Genomic DNA, 21,772 nt, shown 5'->3' on the forward strand with positions numbered 1-21,772 from the left:
CAACCGGTACATGCCAGGCAAGTGTCGTGAGAATCCCACCTTGCCTTGACGTGACCACACGAACCTCTCTTTTGTAAGTTCATTTCTGAAAATAAATGAAACAGAAAGATCCTACAACAGACAAACCAATTGTTAAATTTAAACCACAATGTAAATAAACAAACGCTGTACAAATGCCCTCAATTATTTATTGAGGAAAAAGGCACGAAGTCCTCGTGGATTACCTATAGAAGGAAATGGAACGAAAACCTCGTGGTGCACGTGCTCATGTACATGAGCACTATAAACAAAGATACCCAGCAAAAGCAGAATTATAACAAAAACTGCAATAAAAAGTATAAAAAAGTAAACCGAATAATATACAGAAAAGATAAATTAAATTTATCCTTCAAACTCCGACAATAAACACGATTAAAAGAACGAAAAAGTCCTGAGCCAAAATAGGCGTGCACTCGTGGTTGTCCGGAAAGGAAAGATGAGTTGTTGTTCTTGATTTCCGGTTAGGTTACATTGTACTATGTTTAACCTGACTTGGTTTTCTTTATAAGAGGTGGATGATTCCCAGCGCTTAAAGTTTTCCGGATAATTAACTCCCTGGAAAGGGATTAGCTAGAGATAACAGGTATGTATTTATGATATTAAAACAAGATCACAGCATAAAGGGTGCCAACGCTCGGCTGCCGGTGCAGTTTTGAATAAATGAAAGCATGTCAGATTAAAATTTTTTTGAAGGTCACAGTGACCTTGACCTAGTGACCCAAAAATGGGTGTGGCATGTAAAATTCAGCAAGGTGCATCTAAATATGAAGTTTTAAAGTTGTAGGTGGAAGCACTTTGTCAAGGTTTTAGGACCAGGCGGACGGTAGACGGCAGACGCCGGACGAGCTGGCTATGACAATACCTCGGGTTTTCTCCGAAAACAGCAGAGCTAAAAATCATCAAAAATACCTTCAAAAGGAATGCTCCCAATTTCATCAAGGCTCTTTCCCACAAACTTTTCTGTAAGGTTCATGTCCTGCATCAGCAATACTTTGCTGATTTTGACTCTTTCAATGAAGCCAGACATTTGCCTGTAGTGGTCCAAGTGCACTCTCGTTGTATGACCCAGGTGGCTACACAGCCATTGTAGCACGTTTGGTTTAAGGTTTAGCACCTGACTTAATGTTGCAGTGTATTTCCTAAGGTTCACACTTGTGATTCTATCTGGGTGGCTTAAACTCAGTTCCCCACAAATTGCCCTCAATAATTCGTAGAAACGAACATTGTACTGTCCTGCAAATGATATAGAATTAAGTCAAATATATGAAAGACAATCATGTATAGGTTTTTTTTATTTGATATCAATTTTAGGGGCAACCCGAAACATACAACGGGGCGAGTGCAATAGCTCTCATTTTCTTCGAAAAGTCAAGCTAAAAATGTTTGGATTTCGCCCACCATCCTCCACCAAGGAATGAAGTCAGTGACTTGACATAACAAACAGAACCAGACTTTAAACTTTGACATCAAAGTAACAAAAATATTATAGCTATGAAAAACAAATTTATGTGTGACAAATCGTCCCATGATTGTGAACATTCCTGCCAAGTAATTTCAAAACTGTCGAGGAATAACAAAAGATTTTAGCTGGAAATGAAAATGCCAACAAGTCTTGGCCCTTCACACATACTGATGGGGTCAACACTATATGCCTGTCAAGAATTATGGTGGATGCATAAGCATGAAAATATGAGTGTTTATTATCGGATCACATCTTTTGCTATGATGTTTCCTTCTCAAATACAAGTTCTCCAAGAATTGAAGAGGGATTTATACAAACTAAAAAGCGTATACCTGTACTTGCAAACAAGTATGTGTTGTTCTTAGCGATACCAACAGCCTCTCTGACTTTTGTATTGCTGATAAAGCTCAGACACTCAATTGCATCCCTAGGAATTATACAGGGCACTGGTCTGTTTCTCTGAAAATATTATATAGAATACTTCAAAATTTACAACAAGAGTTCCGCGGTCGGAGATGACCGCATTGAAGCCGGATTTTTGATTTAAATGACAGGAAAGTCATTGTGTTTATGTCTTTTAGATACAGTTTTTAAATAAGTAATCTTTTCATAGTTTGGGAATAAGCATGAGCCATTGTAATTTTAACATTTTAACATTTAAGTTCACAGTGACCTTGACCTTCAAATGAATGACATTGAAATGAATGACCTTGAAATGACCAGTGGTCATCTAAGTGTGCTTGCAAACCTTTACGTCAAGTTTGAGATTCTAGGTCCAAGCATACCAAAGTTATAACAATTTTAACATTTTAACATTGAAGGTCACAGTGACCTTGACCTTCAAATGAATGACATTGAAATGAGCAGTGGTGATCTTCTAGTACTGGCCAACCTTTATGTCAAGTTTGAAGACTCTAGGTACAAGCATACCAAAGTTATAACATGGAATAAGAACTTTAACATTTTTACCTACCAAAGTTATAAGAACTTTAACATTTTTACATTCAAGGTCACAGTGACCTTGACCTTAGAATGAATGACCTTGAAATGACCAGTGGTCATCTAAGTGTGCTTGCAAACCTTCATGTCAAGTTTGAAGACTCTATGTCCAAGCATACCAAAGTTATAACAATTTTAACATTTTAACATTTAAGGTCACAGTGACCTTGACCTTCAAATGAATGACATTGAAATGACCAGTGGTCATCTTCTAGTACTGGCCAATCTTTATTTCAAGTTTGAAGACTCTAGGTACAAGCATACCAAAGTTATAACATGAAATAAGAACTTTAACATTTTTACATTCAAGGTCACAGTGACCTTGACCTTCAAATGAATGACCTTGAAATGTCCAGTGGTTACTTACTAGTTCTGGCCAACCTTCATGTCAAGTTTCAAGACTCTAGGTCCAAGCATACCAAAGTTATAACAACTTTAACATTTTTACATTCAAGGTCACAGTGACCTTGACCTTCAAATGAATGACCTTGAAATGTCCAGTGGTTACTTACTAGTTCTGGCCAACCTTCATGTCAAGTTTCAAGACTCTAGGTCCAAGCATACCAAAGTTATAACAACTTTAACATTTTTATATTGAAGGTCACAGTGACCTTCACCTTCAAATGAATGACCTTGAAATGACCAGTGGTCATCTGTTAATCCTGGCCAACCTTCATGTCAAGTTTGAAGACTCTAGGTCCAAGCATACCAAAGTTATACCATGAAATAAGAACTTTAACATTTTTACATTCAAGGTCACAGTGACCTTGACCTTCAAATGAATGACCTTGAAATGACCAGTGGTTACTAACTAGTTATGGCCAACCTTCATGTCAAGTTTCAAGACTCTAGGTCCAAGCATACCAAAGTTATAACAACTTTAACATTTTTTATATTGAAGGTCACAGTGACCTTGACCTTCAAATGAATGACCTTGAAATGACCAGTGGTCATCTGTTAATCCTGGCCAACCTTCATGTCAAGTTTGAAGACTCTAGGTCCAAGCATACCAAAGTTATACCATGAAATAAGAACTTTAACATTTTCGAGCACGCCGCCACCCCGCCCGCCCCCCCCGACAACATCAATCTATAAGCCGAGATTTTTTCGAAAAAAATCCGGCTAATAAAAATTGTACTTGAAACACTCATTGATAACAACTGTCACATAGAGTTGAACATTCCATTAAGGTTACACAGCAGGCAAACAAGTCTAAAATTTCTTAAATTTGGTTTATTGTCTCATTGCCTAATATCTTTCCTTATCTACTAAAATTGAAGATTGCAGACCAATAATATGGTAACCATGTCTATAGACTGATTTAGATATTATGAACATTGCTAGGTTTCAACTTGTGAGAAGGTCCTAGTTAGTTTGAATCCTTGGTTTTTATCCTTGATTTGTATAGAGATATCCCCCAAATTAAGTGTGAATTGTCTCACATTTCTAAGCATATGAAATGTTCACCAGGGGAACAATTCACAGTATTGTTACATTAAAACAAGACAAAATATCACAAATCTGTTGCTTGGTTCCCTCCATTATAATTTTAGGAGCATAATGCAAAAAACTGTAATGAAAAGACTTGTTAAATAACAGTGGAAATGCAAGTTTTTAATAATCACTCAATAGCCTCCATTGCAACCTTAAAACATAATCATTCTGTTAATACCAAAGGTCAAAGCATTGTCATGTAACTTATTATAGACAAAAAGGTTACAAACAGACAGGCCTTCATGTTGTTCACAGGTCTGAAGGCATTTACAATACTGCACAATCTTACATACCTTCCCTCTAAGAGTCATAAGTTGTTGAGAAGTGAGCAGATGCTTCTACAATTCTGTCAGCTCTCCTAACAGGCTCTGGTCAACGTCATTAAGATGTTGAGAACGTTTGGCATAATCCCTTAGACTGAAATGTGGACATTTCCATAAAAGTTATATTTTATCAAAATAACAAATGAATTTAAACATTTTTAAAATAATACTAACACAACTGTTACAGTTGAAGTAACTCCATCATGTTTTGTTGTTAACTGTCATGTCCATAACTCGTGTAACTTTAATATCCATAACCTAAGTGACGGTCATGTCCATAAATAGTGTGACTTTAAATTTATTAAACAAAGTAACTGTCATGTCCATAACTTGTGTGACTGTAATGTCCGTAAGTTGTGTGACTTTATTGTCCATAACCTAAGTGACTGTCATGTCCATAAATTGTGTGACTTTAATGTTAATAATCTAAGTAAGTGTCATGTCCATAACTTGTGTGACTGTACAGGGCCCTCAATCTGTCAAATCTACGGCCGAAATTCGGCCGCATTCCCCCCCCCCCCCCCCCCTGAAAAGTATACTTTTTTCCCCTTTTTGGGGGAAAAATTCCCCCTAAACAAAATAAAATAATATAATAATTTATAGATAGATGTGTCTCATGATTATTATATCTCAATCCTATTTTAATTTAATCTTGTCAAACATACTAAATTATGAAAAAAGCAATGAATATAGTGCAAACATGTACAAATGTTAAAATTAGAGAGTAAGCAAAAAATCCCCCCCAAAAGGGAAACGCCGCGAAATTTTCCCTGCTATGGGTAGTGACCTGCTTCCCCTAAAACGGATTGAGGGCCCTGCTGTAATGTCCGTAAGTTGTGTGACTTAATTGTCCATGACATAAGTGACTGACATGTCCATAAATTGTGTGACTTTAATGTTAATGATATAAGTAACTGTCAAGTCCATAACTTGTGTGACTGAAATGTCCGTAAGTTGTGTGACTTAATTGTCCATAACCTAAGTGACTGTCATGTCCATAAATTGTGTGACTTTAATAATATAAAACTATGTAACTGTCATTTTCCATAACTTGTGTGACTTTAACGTCCATAACCTAAGTGACTATCATGTCCATAAATTTTGTGTGACTTTAATGTTAATAATCTAAATAACTGTAATGACCGTAAGTTGTGTCACAGTAATGTCTGTAAGTTGTGTGACTTAATTGTCCATAACCTAAGTGACTGTCATGTCCCTAAAATGTGTGGCTTTAATGTTAATAATCTAAGTAAGTGTCATGTCCATAACTTGTGTGACTGTAATGTCCGTAAGTTGTGTGACTTAATTGTCCATAACATACTAGTAAGTAACTGTAATGTCCATAAATTGTGTGACTTTAATGTTAATGATCTAAGTAACTTTCAAGTCCATAACTTGTGTGACTGTAATGTCCGTAAGTTGTGTGACTTAATTGTCCATAACCTAAGTGACTGTCATGTCCATAAATTGTGTGACTTTAATTTTATAAAACTATGTAACTGTCATTTTCCATAACTTGTGTGACTTTAACGTCCATAACCTAAGTGACTGTCATGTCCATAAATTTTGTGTGACTTAAATGTTAATAATCTAAATAACTGTAATGACCGTAAGTTGTGTCACAGTAATGCCCGTAAGTTGTGTGACTAAATTGTCCATTACTTAAGTGACTGTCATGTCCATAAATTGTGTGGCTTTAATGTTAATAATCTAAGTAAGTGTCATGTCCATAACTTGTGTGACTGTAATGTCCGTAAGTTGTGTGACTTAATTGTCCATAACATAAGTGACTGTCATGTCCATAAATTTTGCGACTTTAATGTTAATGATCTAAGTAACTTTCAAGTCCATTACTCGTGTGACTGTAATGTCCGTAAGTTGTGTGACTTAATTGTCTATAACATAAGTGACTGTCATGTCCATAAATTTTGCGACTTTAATGTTAATGATCTAAGTAACTTTCAAGTCCATTACTCGTGTGACTGTTATGTCCGTAAGTTGTGTGACTTAATTGTCTATAACATAAGTGACTGTCATGTACATAAATTGTGTGACTTTAATGTTAATGAACTAAGTAACTGTCAAGTCCATAACTTGTGTGACTGTAATGTCCGTAAGTTGTGTGACTTAATTGTCCATAACCTAAGTGACTGTCATGTCCATAAATTGTGTGACTTTAATTTTATAAAACTATGTAACTGTCATTTTCCATAACTTGTGTGACTTTAACGTCCATAACCTTAGTATCTGTCATGTCCATAAATTTTGTGTGACTTTAATGTTAATAATCTAAATAACTGTAATGACTGTAAGTTGTGTCACAGTAATGTCCGTAAGTTGGGTGACTTAATTGTCCATAACCTAAGTGACTGTCATGTCCACAAATTGTGTGACTTTAATTTTATTAAACTAAGTAACTGTCATGTCCATAACTTGTGTGACTTGAACGTCCATAACCTAAGTGACTGTCATGTCCATAAATTATGTGGCTTTAATGTTAATTATCTAAGTAACTGTTATGTCCATAACTTGTTAGACTGTAATGTCTGTAAGTTGTGTGACTGTAATGTCCGTAAGTTGTGTGACTTAATTGTCCATTACCTTATTGACTGTCATGTCCATAAATTGTGTGACTTACATTTTATTAAACGAATTAACTGTCATGTCCATAACGCAGGAGTGTGACTTTAATGTCCGTAACCTAAGTGATTGTCATGTCCATAAATTGTGTGACTTAATGTTAATAATCAAATTAACTGTCATTTCCATAACGTGTGTGACTGTACTGATCATCAAGTGAGTTATTGTTGAAATCAAGTATAATTGTGAAAAATAAGATCAGACGCCATTTAGGAAACTTTAAACGGACAATCTAAAGTCAACTCCTATATACCTCCCTTCAATCTTTGAATAATGAATGATGATGAACGTAATAAGGTGCAATCCAAATAACTTGCAGAAGGTTGGTGGCTCTACCCAATCGCACACAACAAACCAACCAAATACATAACAAATAAACAATCCAACAATTGAAGTATTTCAGTGCTTTTTTCAAGAGAATGTAAAACTACCCATACCACTGGAATTAAAAAATATCAGTAGTTTGGAAGAATTGTTTGTATTTGCAATCCTTTGGTATTATCCACACAGGTTGATTTGTAGAAAGCACCAAGACTGCTGTACTTTCAAACTGATAATTTTATTTCCTTAGAAAAAAATACAATTCACTCAGTCTTTTATTTCTCAAATTTCTCAATTTGCACCATCTTAATTTTTTACATTGATCAAAGTGCAAAAATACACAACAAGAGCACCGCATAATGGGTGCCAACACTCGGCTGCGTGTGCAGTTTTGAGTAAATGAAAGCTTGTCAAAATATTTTTTTAGAGGTCACAGTGACCTTGACCTTTGACCTAGTGACCCCAAAATGGGTGAGGCGTGTATAACTCATCAAGGTGCATCTAAATATGAAGTTTTAAAGTTGTAGGTGGAAGCACTTTGATTTTAGAGCCAATGTTCAAAGATTTACAAAATGTAAAGGTTTAAGCACGAAGCCGGAAGACGAGTTGGCTATGACAATACCTCGGTTTTCTCCGAAAACAGCCGAGCTAAAAATTAGACCAGCATTGAATATTCCAATAAAAGTTAAATATTTTATTAACACAATAACTATAATATTTTCTCTTCTAGTATTTTCATTGGCCGACCATCAAGGCTGTAAAATTGGCTGAAAAAAACCTGGATTTACCTCAGAATTATTGACAAACAAAATGAACATGCAAGTACCTTGTGTGTTCGTGTTGAATGTAAAATTTATATTTACATGTATATTTATTTCAGTACTAACTTTCAACTGAAATGGACCAGATACTCACATAAAAACAAAATGAACACTGACATAGAAAACTCTCAACAGTTCTGTTTCTCTTGTTTTATAAACTCATATCATTTTTTAATTGTTCATCTGGTGACAAACTTTACCCAGATGTAAACTTAACCTAGATATCATTACACGGCCCTAATTACATTTCAAGGGACTAGGGCCAGGGCCCTCATGTAGGGGAATTTAACATCGTTTTGAAGAAATAGGTTTTTTTTTTAAGCTTTAGGTTCCATTAATCTTGTTCAAATAATGGATATCCAACTTCAATTTCTAAGCAAACTTTATGAAACTTTATAATCGCAAATGCATCTTTAAAAGAAAATAAGACAAGGGACAAAATTGTCACAAAACCAGGTTTTCATTGTGAAAAAAAAATCTGATAAAGGGAGAAAACCAAAACTGAACTTTTGAAATGAACAAACAAAATTAAGCCCCTTTGTAAGTTTGTTTTTTAGAAAAATCTATTTTTAGTCGTGGCGACCTTGACATTGGAGATATTGATGTGATTCTTTCGTGCGACACACCGTCCCATGATGGTGAACAAATGTGCCAAATGATTTTAAAATCTCACAATCTCTGACATAGTTATGGCCAGGACAAGCTCATTTATGGCCATTTTTGACCTTTGAACTCAAAGTGTGACCTTGACCTTGGAGATATCGACGTAATTATTTCGCGCGACACACCGTCCAATGATGGTGAACAAATGTGCCAAATGATTTAAAAATCTGACAATGAACGACATAGTTATGGCCCGGACAAGCTTGTTCCGCCCGCCCGCCAGCCAGCCCGCCCGCATTCGCCAATCTAATAACCAGTTTTTTCCTTCGGAAAACCTGGTTAAAAATTCTGCAATATGTTTCACTGAAAACAATGTAATGATCAACGATTTTGCTTGAGCAATGCACATTTATTTGCTTGTAAGATGTAAAACTTAAACATGTCAGCCAACACATGGTTTCCCTGGAAAAGCTGCATTTTAAGACACACTGGTAATGGTCACAATTGACAGGTATCTAGTTTCTTTGGCACCTGGTTACTTCGACATCGTAATTAAATGCCACTTCGGCACTCGGGTTTGACCAGTTCGGCATTTACAGTTTGTCTAATCTAATTAAAATCTCATTACGGTGGCTGCCGCCCCACACAGCCGCTTTACTTTTTTTCGCTGCAGCAAAGTTGTTTACAAACGAAATGGCGACGTCTTTTTAACGTTGCTAACGACGAGCAGGTGCGTGTGAAAAAAACATTGGATGTAAAAACAATTGGACAAAATTTAAATATTGCATTTCCCGATCACTGTGTGGCCAATTAACCCATTTCATTCGGCATTCGAATCAATTCGTACGTACCCATTTAATTCGGGATACGAATTGACCGGTATGTATTACTGACAGTAGGGGAACCCTGTGTATACTTCGGAAAAACGTCATCAAAACATGTGGAAAAATACCCAGAAACGACTTCCTTTGAGCATGCGCAGATGAATCAAAACACTGCGCCAATTTTGAATAACAAGGAAGTGAATTTTGTAGAGTATTTCTGAAGCGATTTTGACAGTTTGTTTTTTTCATTTTCGTCATGGCGGATAGCACAGACATTGAGAGCGATGGAAGCGATATTGAGGTGGAATTAAATAATGATTTGGACACGAATACGAGTGATTTGAATGAGCCTGGCTATGAATGTGAACAAAGGAATGATGGCGAATGGTTTCGTGTTTTTTTTTAATCCGTTGGCGAAAGTGATGACGAGTTTTCGAAGGATTCGATGCAGAATGGAAACTGCAAACTTCGACGGCAGAAATGAACGAAATTATAGCGAAATTGGTGGTGCATAAGCTTTTAGATCAGTTCATTGCCTTTCAGAAATTGTATGCTTTGCTGTAGTTTACATGAATAATGAACATAACATCAATAATTGTGTACCATACTTTGTTGGTATTTTTCATTATCAATGAGACCAAATTATTTTGGCGGTTTTAGTAAGTTTCCCCTTGTATAGTATAATAATCACAACTTTGGTATTTGTAGGAATATTTAAAAAAAAAATCTTTCCTATAAAGTGTATAAAATTTGGAATAATTGGTACATTGACACCTACACATTTTATATATTAGATCATGTTGATTTATCTTGTTGAAAATGTTGCCACTATTGGTTTTTTATAATTTTAGTTTTATTTACCGGGTTTACAGTCTATTTTTTCGTTTAATTCTGAACATAATAAAATAAAAAATATATGACTGGATTCAGAATTTTGTCTTCTTTCTTAAAATGTATACATATATAAACTTCAATTACATAATAAATGTGGTACTGACCGTACTGATCTTTATCTGAACAGACCCTCAAATGTATGGCATGGCTTATCAGTTATTGCTCGGGTCTCAGATCTTGGGGTAATCTTATCTGGAAGGGGGGCAGAATGAAATGGGTTAAACAGATTTCAAAATTACCTTATTTATTCCTGTTTTCATTGCTTAAACTGGGTGCCATAATTTATTCACAAACCGAAAAAACATCTAAATGGATTATAGTAATAGAAAAAAAACATACGAAACTTACCTCACATATGGTTCTATAAAATATAAATCCGTTATCCGTTATGATGAGTTCTGCGATGTTTGACTGCACACAAAAGCCACATGTCCAACACGCGGAAGAACGCGGGTGCAAGCGCATGCGTCGATTAGAAAGCCTGGTGTTCATTGGCTCGTCTTTTTTTATAGACAGGCTTCTGATTGCCTCAAACTTTCACCGACAATTGCAAAAATAAAAGTTACGGTCTCGTCCATCGCATAGACAGTTTTACATGGACATCCTTTGGACACACTTTGGACAAAAAAATGTGCGACTTCTCCGGATAGGTTTAAAGTTGCACAAGACACATTTTGACGACCTTTGGGCAAATGTATTGTGCGACTAGTCGCACAATGAAATTAAGACACACAATGTATATCTAGGCATAAAAAAAGTTGCACAATGTATCATTCGTGAGAACAGACGGACAAACGGATGACGGACAAAGACCGGTCACAAAAGCTTACCTGAGCAATCAGGTGAGCTAATAAAAAAACAAGAAATAAAACCAAGCCAAAAATTTGATTTTCATATTTGTACCAATTAAATTAGCTGAATGCAATAAACTTTGCCAGCAATGTCTACATGTAAGCTACCAATACAGAGAATAACAGCATAACACTTTCATCAAGACTCATTCAGTGGAAACCATTTCCTATTGTTTCGTTACAGTGACCTAGATCCTGCTGACTTCAAATGCAATCTCTAGATTGGTCTCCATGTAAGCTACCTACAAACAAAATTAAAGCATAATACATGTAAATCCATTCACACTCAAGTTATTGAGTAGAAACTCATTTTCTAGTTTTAGTAACAGCAACCTTGACCCCACTGGCCCCAAATGCATTCCCTTGCTACCTAAACCAAAAATTTAAGCACAATATCTACAGCATTACCTACATGCAAGTTATTGAAGCAAAATAAAAAAACAAACAACAAGAGCACCGCCTTGCGGGTGCAGACCGCTCATCTATTTTTTTTTAAAGGTGTAGGGACCTATCTTAATTTCAATCACAAAAGAGGAAGGGGTGGAGTGGAGAGGGGTGTTTAGTGTGGGGGTGTGGTCATTTATTACATTATCTTCCAAAAATGCAAAAAAAAATATTTATTTTTTTGGGTGGGGGGTGGGTGGGGGGATTCTTGGGTGGTATGGTTGGACGGTATTTCAAAAAAATAAAAAATAAAATAAAAAAATTTTCTGTTTTTAACCATGTTTGAAAAAAACAACAATGCCCCCTATTGCGCCGCTTTGTTTTTTTTTTTTACCTTTGACCTTGAAGGATGACCTTGACCTTGAACTTCCGCCCCTCAAAATGTGCAGCTTTATGAGAAAGCCGCTTTGAAATATTATTTTTTTGACCTTTGACCTTGAAGGATGATCTTGACCTTGAACTTCCACCACTCAAAATGTGCTGCTTCATGATAACGCCGCTTTGAAATTATTATTTTTTTGACCTTTGACCTTGAAGGATAACCTTGACCTTGAACTTCCACTATTCAAAATGTGCAGCTTCATGAGAACCCGGCTTTGAATTTTTATAAAAAAAAATTACCTTTGACCTTGAAGAATGACCTTGACCTTGAACTTCCACCACTCAAAATGTGCAGCTTCATGAGAACGCCGCTTTGAATTAAAAAAAAAAAGATTTTAACCTTGAAGAATGACCTTGACCTTGAACTTCCACCACTCAAAATGTGCAGCTTGGTGATAACGCCGATTTGATTTTTTTTAAATATTTTGTTTGACCTTTGACCTTGAAGGATGACATTGACCTTGAAGGATGACCTTGAACCTACACCACTCAAAATGTGCAGCTTCATGATAATGCCACTTTGATTTTTTTTTACCTTTGACCTTGAAGGATGACCTTGATCTTGAAGAATGACCTTGACCTTGAATATTCCACCACTCAAAATGTGCAGCTTCATGATGCCGCTTTTATTTTTATTTTTTTTTACCTTTGACCTTGAAGGATAACCTTGAACTTCCAACACTCAAAATGTGCAGCTTCATGAGAACGCCGCTTTGAATTTTATTTTATTTTTTTACCTTGAAGGATGACCTTGACCTTCCACCACTCAAAATGTGCAGCTTCATGAGATACACATGCATGCCAAATATCAAGTTGCTATCTTCAATATTAAAAAAGTTATGGCCAATGTTAAAGTTTTCGTACGGACTGACACCATATATTTGACATTTGACCTTGAAGGATGACCTTGACATTCACCTTTCACCACTCAAAATGTTCAGCTCAATGAGATACACATGCATGCCAAATATCAAGTTGCTATCTTCAATATTGAAAAAGTTATGGCCAATGTTAAAGTTTTCGGACGGACAGACACCATAAATTTGACATTTGACCTTGAAGGATGACCTTGACCTTTCACCACTCAAAATGTGCAGCTCCATGAGATACACATGCATGCCAAATATCAAGTTGCTATCTTAAAAAGTGAAAAAGTTATGGTCAATGTAAAAGTTTTTTTCGGACGGACAGACAGACTGACACTGATGGCAATTTTAGCAAAATTTAATAATTTGACCTTGAGAGTCAAGGTCATTCAAAGGTCAAGGTAAAATTCAACTTGCCAGGTACAGTACCCTCATGATAGCATGAAAGTATTTAAAGATTAAAAGCAATAGCCTTGATACTATAGAAGTAAAGTGGATCTAAACACAAAATGTAACCATATATTCAAAGTTACTAAGTCAAAAAAGGGCCATAATTCCGTAAAAATGACAACCAGAGTTATGCAACTTGTCCTTTACTGTCCCCTTATGATAGTTTGCGAGTGTTCCAAGTATGAAAGCAATATCTATTAGAGCTGTAACGATTCACCCATCATTCGATTCGATTCGATTTCGATACCAAATGGTCCGATTCGATTATTTTCGATTCAATTCAAAATAAACTATTTGCTGCTTATTTTGCAAACTAGTCCATGTTTGGTTTGTCCAGGGCATGAATTAATATGTTTGGTATTTGTTATTAACTTATAATGTTGTACATTTAAAGCGTTCAATATTTGAAATAAAATTAAAAACGCAACATTGTTTCATAAGTAACACAATTATTGAACAAAACTTCCTATTAAGTAATTCTTAAATAACATTAAATGCACAATGTATCACATGTGTTTAACAGGAAAAAAAAACATGTAAGTATATAAACAACTTCCAGTTGACTTCTGAACAGAATGCACACAATTTAATAAACAAACCATATGTATTGAGGAACAAAATGAGATCAAAACATCACACGGGTATAATTTAGTAACAGTAAATTTCTGTTATCAAAATGTACATGTAGGTGATACAAATCACATCTGAAATATCAACCGAGTGTTTTCTCTTTAAATGTTGCCTCAAATTTGTAGTGCTTCCAGATTGAGGGTTACTAACGTCAACAAAACACGTTTTGCAAGTTGCCTTTGCATCAGAACCTTCGCGAAATCCGAGATGTTCCCAAACTTTTGATTTTAATTGTGACGGTGCGTCTTTCAGCGTGGTTGAAGAAGCCATTTTACCGGTTGATGTAATGCTCAGCATGTTATTAATTCATTCATTGGATGCCATATTGGCTATTGACAAATCACAAGATGTATTACAAATGGCAAGACAGTATAGGCGACGGATTTGGAAAGTAAGGTTTAAAATCGAGGTTGCAGTGAATCGAATAGAAATTGGCCATAATTGGGAACGAAATCGAATCGGCGGTGTTGAACCGGTTTTTCGATGCATCGAACTGAATCATTACAGCTCTAATATCTATGACACTTTTTGGGTAAAGTGTACCAAAACACAAAACTTAAACAAATTTTCAAGTATAAAGGGCCCATAATTCCTTCAAAATGCCAGTCAGAGTTACAAAACTTTGCCTGCACAGTCCCCTTACGATAGTTAGAAAGTGTTGCAAGTATGAAAGCAATGGCTTTGATACTTTAGGAAAAAAGTGGACCTAAACACAAAACTTAACCAAATTTTTAATTTTCTAAGTATAAAAAGGGCACATAATTCTGTCAAAATGCAAGCCAGAATTATCTAACTTTGCCTGCCCAGTCCCCTCATGATAGTAAGTAAGTGTACCAAGTTTGAATGCAAAAGCATTGATACTTTATGAGAAAAGTGTACCTAAACGCAAAACTTAACCGCACACTGTGGCCGACACCTACGCCAAGGTGATGACAATAGCTCTTTGTTTTTTCAAAAAATAGATGAGCTAAAAATACAACTGTAATACTTGCCAAAATGCAAAACCCACACTTGGTCATGTAAGCTTAAGTTTTTACAAAGTACGAAAAGGGGCATCTTTCAGATAAATTTCATGTCAGAGTAATGGGCCTTGCTCAGTGACATCACATGATGATCCAGAAGAAATGTGAACAGTGTCAATTGAATATTTTTAGTAGCTTGACTTTTGACCTATTTCAATGCAAACCTGAACCTAAAACAAAGAAGGTCATTACCATGTTTAAAAGCCGATAGGATAGGGGATTCCCTGCTTTTTAAAAAAAGAGCCGTAAAACGGACCCGATCCCGAAGCAAACGGTCCTGATACCAAACAGAAATTATTAATTTTTAAATCACAATTTACGTCTTTTTTTTTTAAAGAAGTGTCTTATACTTTATAATATCTCAATTTTATTTCATAAACATCTAACAAAGTCTATAACTCTAGATTATATGATTTTGTCCTGATGTGTAAATATTTTTTGATACAAAAAATACCAATTTGGTCCATTTTGTCCATAAAGATTCCCCAAGTATTCCAATTTGTTGATTTAAATAATCCCAGTTTGACCAGACTCCTTTTCCCAATTAATGGCTGGAAAACTCCGTCAGAGTTATACATGTAGGTCTTGGATTAGTGCCAGTGATTTATTCCGCTTTATGTTTTACAGCCTGTGCCTTTTTGATTGGGAAAAACAGCGCGATAGACCATTAAATTGGGGAAAAACGAACATTTTTTAATATGATTACAAATAACAGTACACCAATTCAGACATGGCGAAAGCCCGTCTGTGAAATGCAAGAACGATGGACTTACTGTCTGGTAATTTTAGTTTTCAAAAACTGTTACCCACTTGCAGTTTTCAAAACAATATTTCGTGGTTACCGGATTATGATTGATATTTCCAAATATAAAAAGTGCTTTTTCGCCAAATTTTGCAAGTCAGTATACATTGCAACAATGATACCTTACAGTAAAGTTTTGCAGTAACTTTTGAAAAGTTGGTAAATTCCGAGAATTATTCCAAACGTGAATAATTTCACATGGTTGCAAAAGTAGTGTGACATTTACAATTTTTCGTTTCCTTTCACGTATGTCGCAAATATTCCAAGACGGCGGACAATAAAGAGAAATAACGATGCTCAGCTAAAATGACAACAAAAATCAAATTATTGATGGACATCATTTAATAAGCATCGATTAATGAAAAGCGTTTGTCATTGAACGACGGAGAATACGTTTTAGATACAATTAACACAATGTTATAAGAAATTTATGAATGTAACAAAATTAGCATTTGGAGTTCATTCTACTCGTGAAAAGAAATCTTACAAGATCGTTTGATAATGGAAACAGACAAACATTATTCAATTTATATGTTCGTGTATCTTTGTATAATCAGATTCATGTGCATATTCTGCTTTATTATGATTGTCACTACAGTTTACTGTTATGGCATGTTAGTAAAATGGAAGATAATAAAAGGGGAACGTATTTAATACATATTGATGTATTTAACACAGATTTATTAATATTGTAAATACGTTTACTTTTTATTATCTTCCATTTCACTAACATGCCAAAACAGTAAAGTGTATGGAGTGACAAACATAATAAAAAACCATTTTCAAACCAGCGTTTTTCCTCTATATAAACTTGGTACCATAAAAAGGCACCATTCCCAAAAACACAATTTTTTCCAATTTCAAAATTACAAATTCCCAATTTAAAAAAGTCAAAATTCGCAGAAAACAAGAGATGTGTTTGTCAGAAACACAATGCCCCCTAATGCACCGCTTTTTTTAAAACTTTGACCTTGAAGGATGACCTTGACCTTTCACCACTCAAAATGTGCAGCTCCATGAGATACACATGCATGCCAAATATCAAGTTGCTATGTTCAATACTTCAAAAGTTATTGCAAAACTTTACTATATTAAATTTTTGCATTTAAGACCTATGACCTTGAAGGATGACCTTGACCTTTCACCAATCAAAATGTGCAGCTCCATGAGATACACATGCATGCCAAATATCAAGTTGCTATGTTCAATATTTCAAAAGTTATTGCAAAACTTTACTGTATTAAAGTATAAATTTTTTGACCTTTGACCTTGAAGGATGACCTTGACCTTACACCACTCAAAATGTGCAGCTCCATGAGATACACATGCATGCCAAATATCAAGTTGCTATGTTAAATATTTCAAAAGTTATTGCAAAACTTAACTATATTAAATTTTTAAATTTTTGACCTTTGACCTTGAAGGATGACCTTGACCTTTCACCACTCAAAATGTGCAGCTCCATGAGATACACATGCATGCCAAATATCAAGTTGCTATGTTCAATATTTCAAAAGTTATTGCAAAACATTAATATATTAAATTTTTAATTTTTTGACCTTTGACCTTGAAGGATGACATTGACCTTTCACCACTCAAAATGTGCAGCTCCACGAGATACAAATGCATGCCAAATATCAAGATGCTATGTTCAATATTTCAAAAGTTATTGCAAAACTTTACTGTAAGGTTAAAGTTTTGGGACAGAATGACAGACAGAAAGACAGGCCAAAAACAATATACCCCCGATCATTCGATCCGGGGGCATAAAAAATGGCGAAGAGTTACATACGCACACGTTTAACTCTTGTCAAAACATCGCAGTCTACACAATTGGTCAGTATACCTACCAGTGATTTTTTTTGCTTTTATTTGTTACAGCCTGTGCCATTCGAATTGTGAAAATTAGCGCAATAAACCATGAAATTGGGAAAAATAGCACGATAAACCATGAAATTGGGAAAAAGTAAGCATTATAAATATGATAATAAGAAACATAATTAAAATTGTTTTTAAGTTCATGTTCAGGGGTTTTTCTAGCCATTTAGGGAAAAGGAGTCTAGTCAAATTGGGATTGTTTTAATTGATAAGTGGCAAATTTGGGAATTATTTATCAACAAAAAGGACTTAAAGTTATATATTTTGCAGGATGTTTAAATAAAAAGTTGAGATCTAGGGTTAAGAAATCATAAGTCATAAGAGACTTCTATCTATAAAAAAAATAAAAAATAATTTTTTTAAATTAGGCGTTTTTTGGGGAAATTTTGGTCAGCTTTTTGGGAAAAACGTTGATTTTTGCTATAGGGAAGCAGCAAAAAATCGGCAGTAATTTTTAGAAAAAAAAAATCACTGCCTGCTAAGCGTGTTTTCATCGATTATTTCATTTTTAATTGTCAACTTTGCTGAGCATCGTAGTTTCTTTTAATTGTCCACCATCTTGGAATATTTGCAACATGCGTGCATTGCAAAGAAAAATCGTAAATGTCCGACTACTTTCACGACCATTTGGGACACTCCATTCACATTTCAGGGTTTGGAATAATTCTGGAATTTATCGATGCTGCAATGTTCTACTGACTAACGAAATTTGGCGAAAATGAACTTTTTATATTTGAAAATATCATAATCCGTTAACCATGAAATAATGTTGTTGTGAAAACTGTAAAGCAAAAATTTCTGGACAAAAAGTCTGACGATCTTGCATTTCATCGTCGGCCTTTTTAATTTTTCGTCTGCAATGTCGACGGGCTTTCGCCATGTCTGGTTGGGGTTTCCTCAGGATTCCTGAAAAGGCCGGACTGCCGGTCTTGTCCGGCAAAATTCTTTACGGTCTGGTGAAGTTTCTAATATCGCCGGTCCTTGTGACAGGCCAAAAAGTTTTGACTAAATACTTAAAACTCTAATATTTGCCATAAGAACGAAATCACCCCATTAAAATCACTTTTTATGAATTTCGAACCTTTTGAGTCATTAAGAACACTAACGCGTCACTAGCTTCAGTGCTCCAGCTAGGCCTAAATTGAAGGGCGCCCTGCCCTGCCCCTCCGAACTGCCCTTCCTAGGCCCTCCCCCCTGCCCTTACAAAAAAGAAAAAATCCTCCTCCACCTTTTTTTTTCATAAATGACAAATAATAAATCTCTTATTACATTGTAATTAATTTATTCCTCATTGTAGACATTATATTAATATTTTAATAATAATGGGAATAATATATTCTAACAATTATTAATAACATAAAAATTAACATGCAACAGGAAGCATTTCAAATCCTAGCTGGAGCACTGTTAGCTCTTAAGAGTGCTCTTCCTTTGTTGTTTTTGAAAATGTCAATTTCATTGGTCCGACATATTACCATCTATCCAATTACAAAGGTTGTAACAAAAAACTACACAATCATGAAGACTCTGACTGTGATTCTGATGATGGTCTTGACTTTCAGGATGAAGAAGGCAACACCAATCGTGTTATGTTATTTTGTTTCGTGTCTGACTAGAATTTAAAGCCCTTGTCCATCATAAACTGTAATCACTAGAACACGCCAGTGGTTTGTTTTACTTTATCGAGTGTACTTATACACACTGACAGGCTGCACATTTCAATAAATATGAGTTAAACTTAACTCTTCAGTTATAAACTCACGCTGTTCGGTCAGGTGAATTTTTGTCCGGACAGGCTAGCTTTTCCATCAGCCTGTCTGGTTGACAGGCACCTTTTGGGACTTTTCAGACAGCCTGTTTTCTCAGGGTAATCCCACTTCCCTCCACAAAAGTTCAAAATCTTTCAGTTACTGTTAATAGCTGGAAATTGCAGATTTAATTCGAAAATGTGTCCCAACTTTCATCAGTCTGGGTAGCAGCGAGGAGTGCTGGGATACAATCCTGGTCCTCACATAGTGCAACCTCCATTTTCAAACAATGTATTTTCAAACATGATATTACTCAGTTTCGTATCCAGTAGGAATACATATAAATTGACACAGAAAGTTTCAATCTTTCCAGATATATTTCGCCTATATAGGCTCTTTCAAAATATATTTTTATAAAAATTGGCTACATTTTCTTTTTATTCATCAACAAAACAAGTGTATATGGACATCAAAAAATAAATCAATCAAGATATTGTTAAAACAAATGTTCTGAACAAATGTGACTTCTAGTAAGTTTAGAGGTTTCACAAAAGCCATATAAGGAAAACTTCACCAGCCCTTGAGTAGGAATGTTTTCAACACACAAGTTCAACAACCATAGTAGTGATACCAGCAACTTAACGGAGATATCATAAGAAAAACGCACATATTGAAATTTACCTTCTAAAATTCTACACTAGTAAATACATGTTGTATTTCAAAGAAATTATAAAAGAGTGCACAGATTACTTAAAGGCCTTTGTGACCGTCTTCCTATTTCCACTAAATTTGCTATTTGATTGTTACCTTATTCATTATCAAATGCTGTAGACTTGCTTACCTGATCCGATGGTTTCTCGCAGGTGGTACAGACCTTTCAACTCTGTGTAGCTCATTGTTTACTGAAAAAGGCCGTCTTATTTGCAGTTATAAAAGAAAATATCAAAATGAAATATAATACATGAACAAAAGGCATCTGCAAAGCCTAAAGGTGTGGTCTAAGTAAATTTAGAATATATTGTAACAACATATATTGTCAATGCTGGAAGTTAACAAACATGTTTTTCAAACAAATATATGTTTATAGTAGTTACTATAGTTGCAATAATCCAACTCCCAGCTATTGACCCTCAGGGTTGCGGGGAGTTGCAACTGCTTACAGCATTTTCCATGTCAAGTCCCCTGCCCTGAATCCGGGCGGCAGTTTAAACCGAAATATTAGCCACATAAACTATTTTCTGGCATAAATAAACACAAATAGATTGTAAATATATCCATAATGCGCAAATTTAAACAACTGACATGAAAATATGTTAGCTTGCATAATATTGATATTAGTCCAAAGTTTCAAACACGTCAACGGTTCATATAAATGTATATGTTTTTGCAATGGACAAAGCCGAGTATTCCGAATTCGAAAATACGCTATAGTCTATCTCCGGAATCCTCGGCGAGATAGATCTCGTGTCTAATCTAAAAATCGTAATATACTGACTATCTCTGGAACATTCGTACGATAGATCAAATCGTCAATTCAAAACTTCGGCTTTTGGTTTGATAACGGTTTATGTATAAAGTTTTTGTTTTGAGTATTTCTGCACAATTCACTTGCAAATTGATATAGGTAATAACAGGTATTGTGTTTGTAACAATGTATTCGGTTGATTGAAAGCGATTTTAAAGACATACGTAAGACAATTTTTTTTTACATTAAAAAATGGGTTAACAAGAAGAACTCTGAGCTGGGGTCAATTGCACTTTACCGGTACATAAAAAAGAACAGAAAGCGTACCCTAACACAGCGATTTTTTTCCTTCTTTATAAAGTACCGGTAAACGGCACTTTCCCAATTACAAAAAAACTACAAATTTCCCAATTGCTGTCCAAAAAATTCCCAATTTAAGGTAAAAAATAATAATAAATAATTGGACAAAAAAAATCGCTGTAACACAAAACACAACTAGAAATGGCGCGGCAGAGGCCGACGCGTATCCCCACGCCTCATGTTTGACCCAGGGGCGCCCCAGGGTTGGTAATGGGGCCATGCATAGTTGAGATTGACCGTATTGTCATAAGAGAAGTTCAGTATCAATTAGAAATGAATCGGTGTAGAAATGAAGAAATTATAGTAAAAGACAATTTTGGGTGGGTGTGCTCATTATGGGCGGGGCGCCCCAGGGTTGGTAATGGGGCCATACATAGTTGAGATTGACCGTATTGTCATAAAAGAGGTTCAGTATCAATTTGAAGTGAATCAGTGTAGAAATGAAGAAATTATAG

The 21,772-nt window shown here is 35.3% G+C and overlaps 3 protein-coding genes across 3 annotated transcripts in view; all 3 read right to left on the reverse strand.

The window, feature by feature from the left end:
* LOC127868399 (ubiquitin conjugation factor E4 A-like) overlaps nucleotides 1-21,772 on the reverse strand; it is a 155,250-nt gene that overhangs the window by 98,166 nt on the left and 35,312 nt on the right. The gene's annotated exons all lie outside the window — the stretch shown is intronic.
* The window catches only part of LOC127868408 (maternal embryonic leucine zipper kinase-like), a 66,431-nt gene that overhangs the window by 32,370 nt on the left and 12,289 nt on the right, over nucleotides 1-21,772 (reverse strand). The window contains exon 2 of the mRNA XM_052410176.1: nucleotides 20,334-20,394. Coding sequence (XP_052266136.1) covers nucleotides 20,334-20,388 — 55 coding nt within the window. The 5' untranslated portion in view covers nucleotides 20,389-20,394. The remainder of the gene's footprint in view (nucleotides 1-20,333; nucleotides 20,395-21,772) is intronic.
* Nucleotides 608-10,635, reverse strand: LOC127868425 (uncharacterized). The gene is made up of 4 exons (XM_052410209.1): nucleotides 10,525-10,635; nucleotides 4,288-4,411; nucleotides 1,834-1,960; nucleotides 608-1,272 (listed from the first exon to the last, which is right to left on the reverse strand). Exons 2-4 carry the CDS (start codon nucleotides 4,303-4,305, stop codon nucleotides 929-931), a joined length of 489 nt encoding a protein of 162 aa, XP_052266169.1. The 5' UTR covers nucleotides 4,306-4,411; nucleotides 10,525-10,635; the 3' UTR covers nucleotides 608-928.

This window comes from Dreissena polymorpha, chromosome 2 (assembly GCF_020536995.1).
Source record: "Dreissena polymorpha isolate Duluth1 chromosome 2, UMN_Dpol_1.0, whole genome shotgun sequence".
Taxonomy (NCBI): Eukaryota; Metazoa; Mollusca; class Bivalvia; order Myida; family Dreissenidae; genus Dreissena; species Dreissena polymorpha.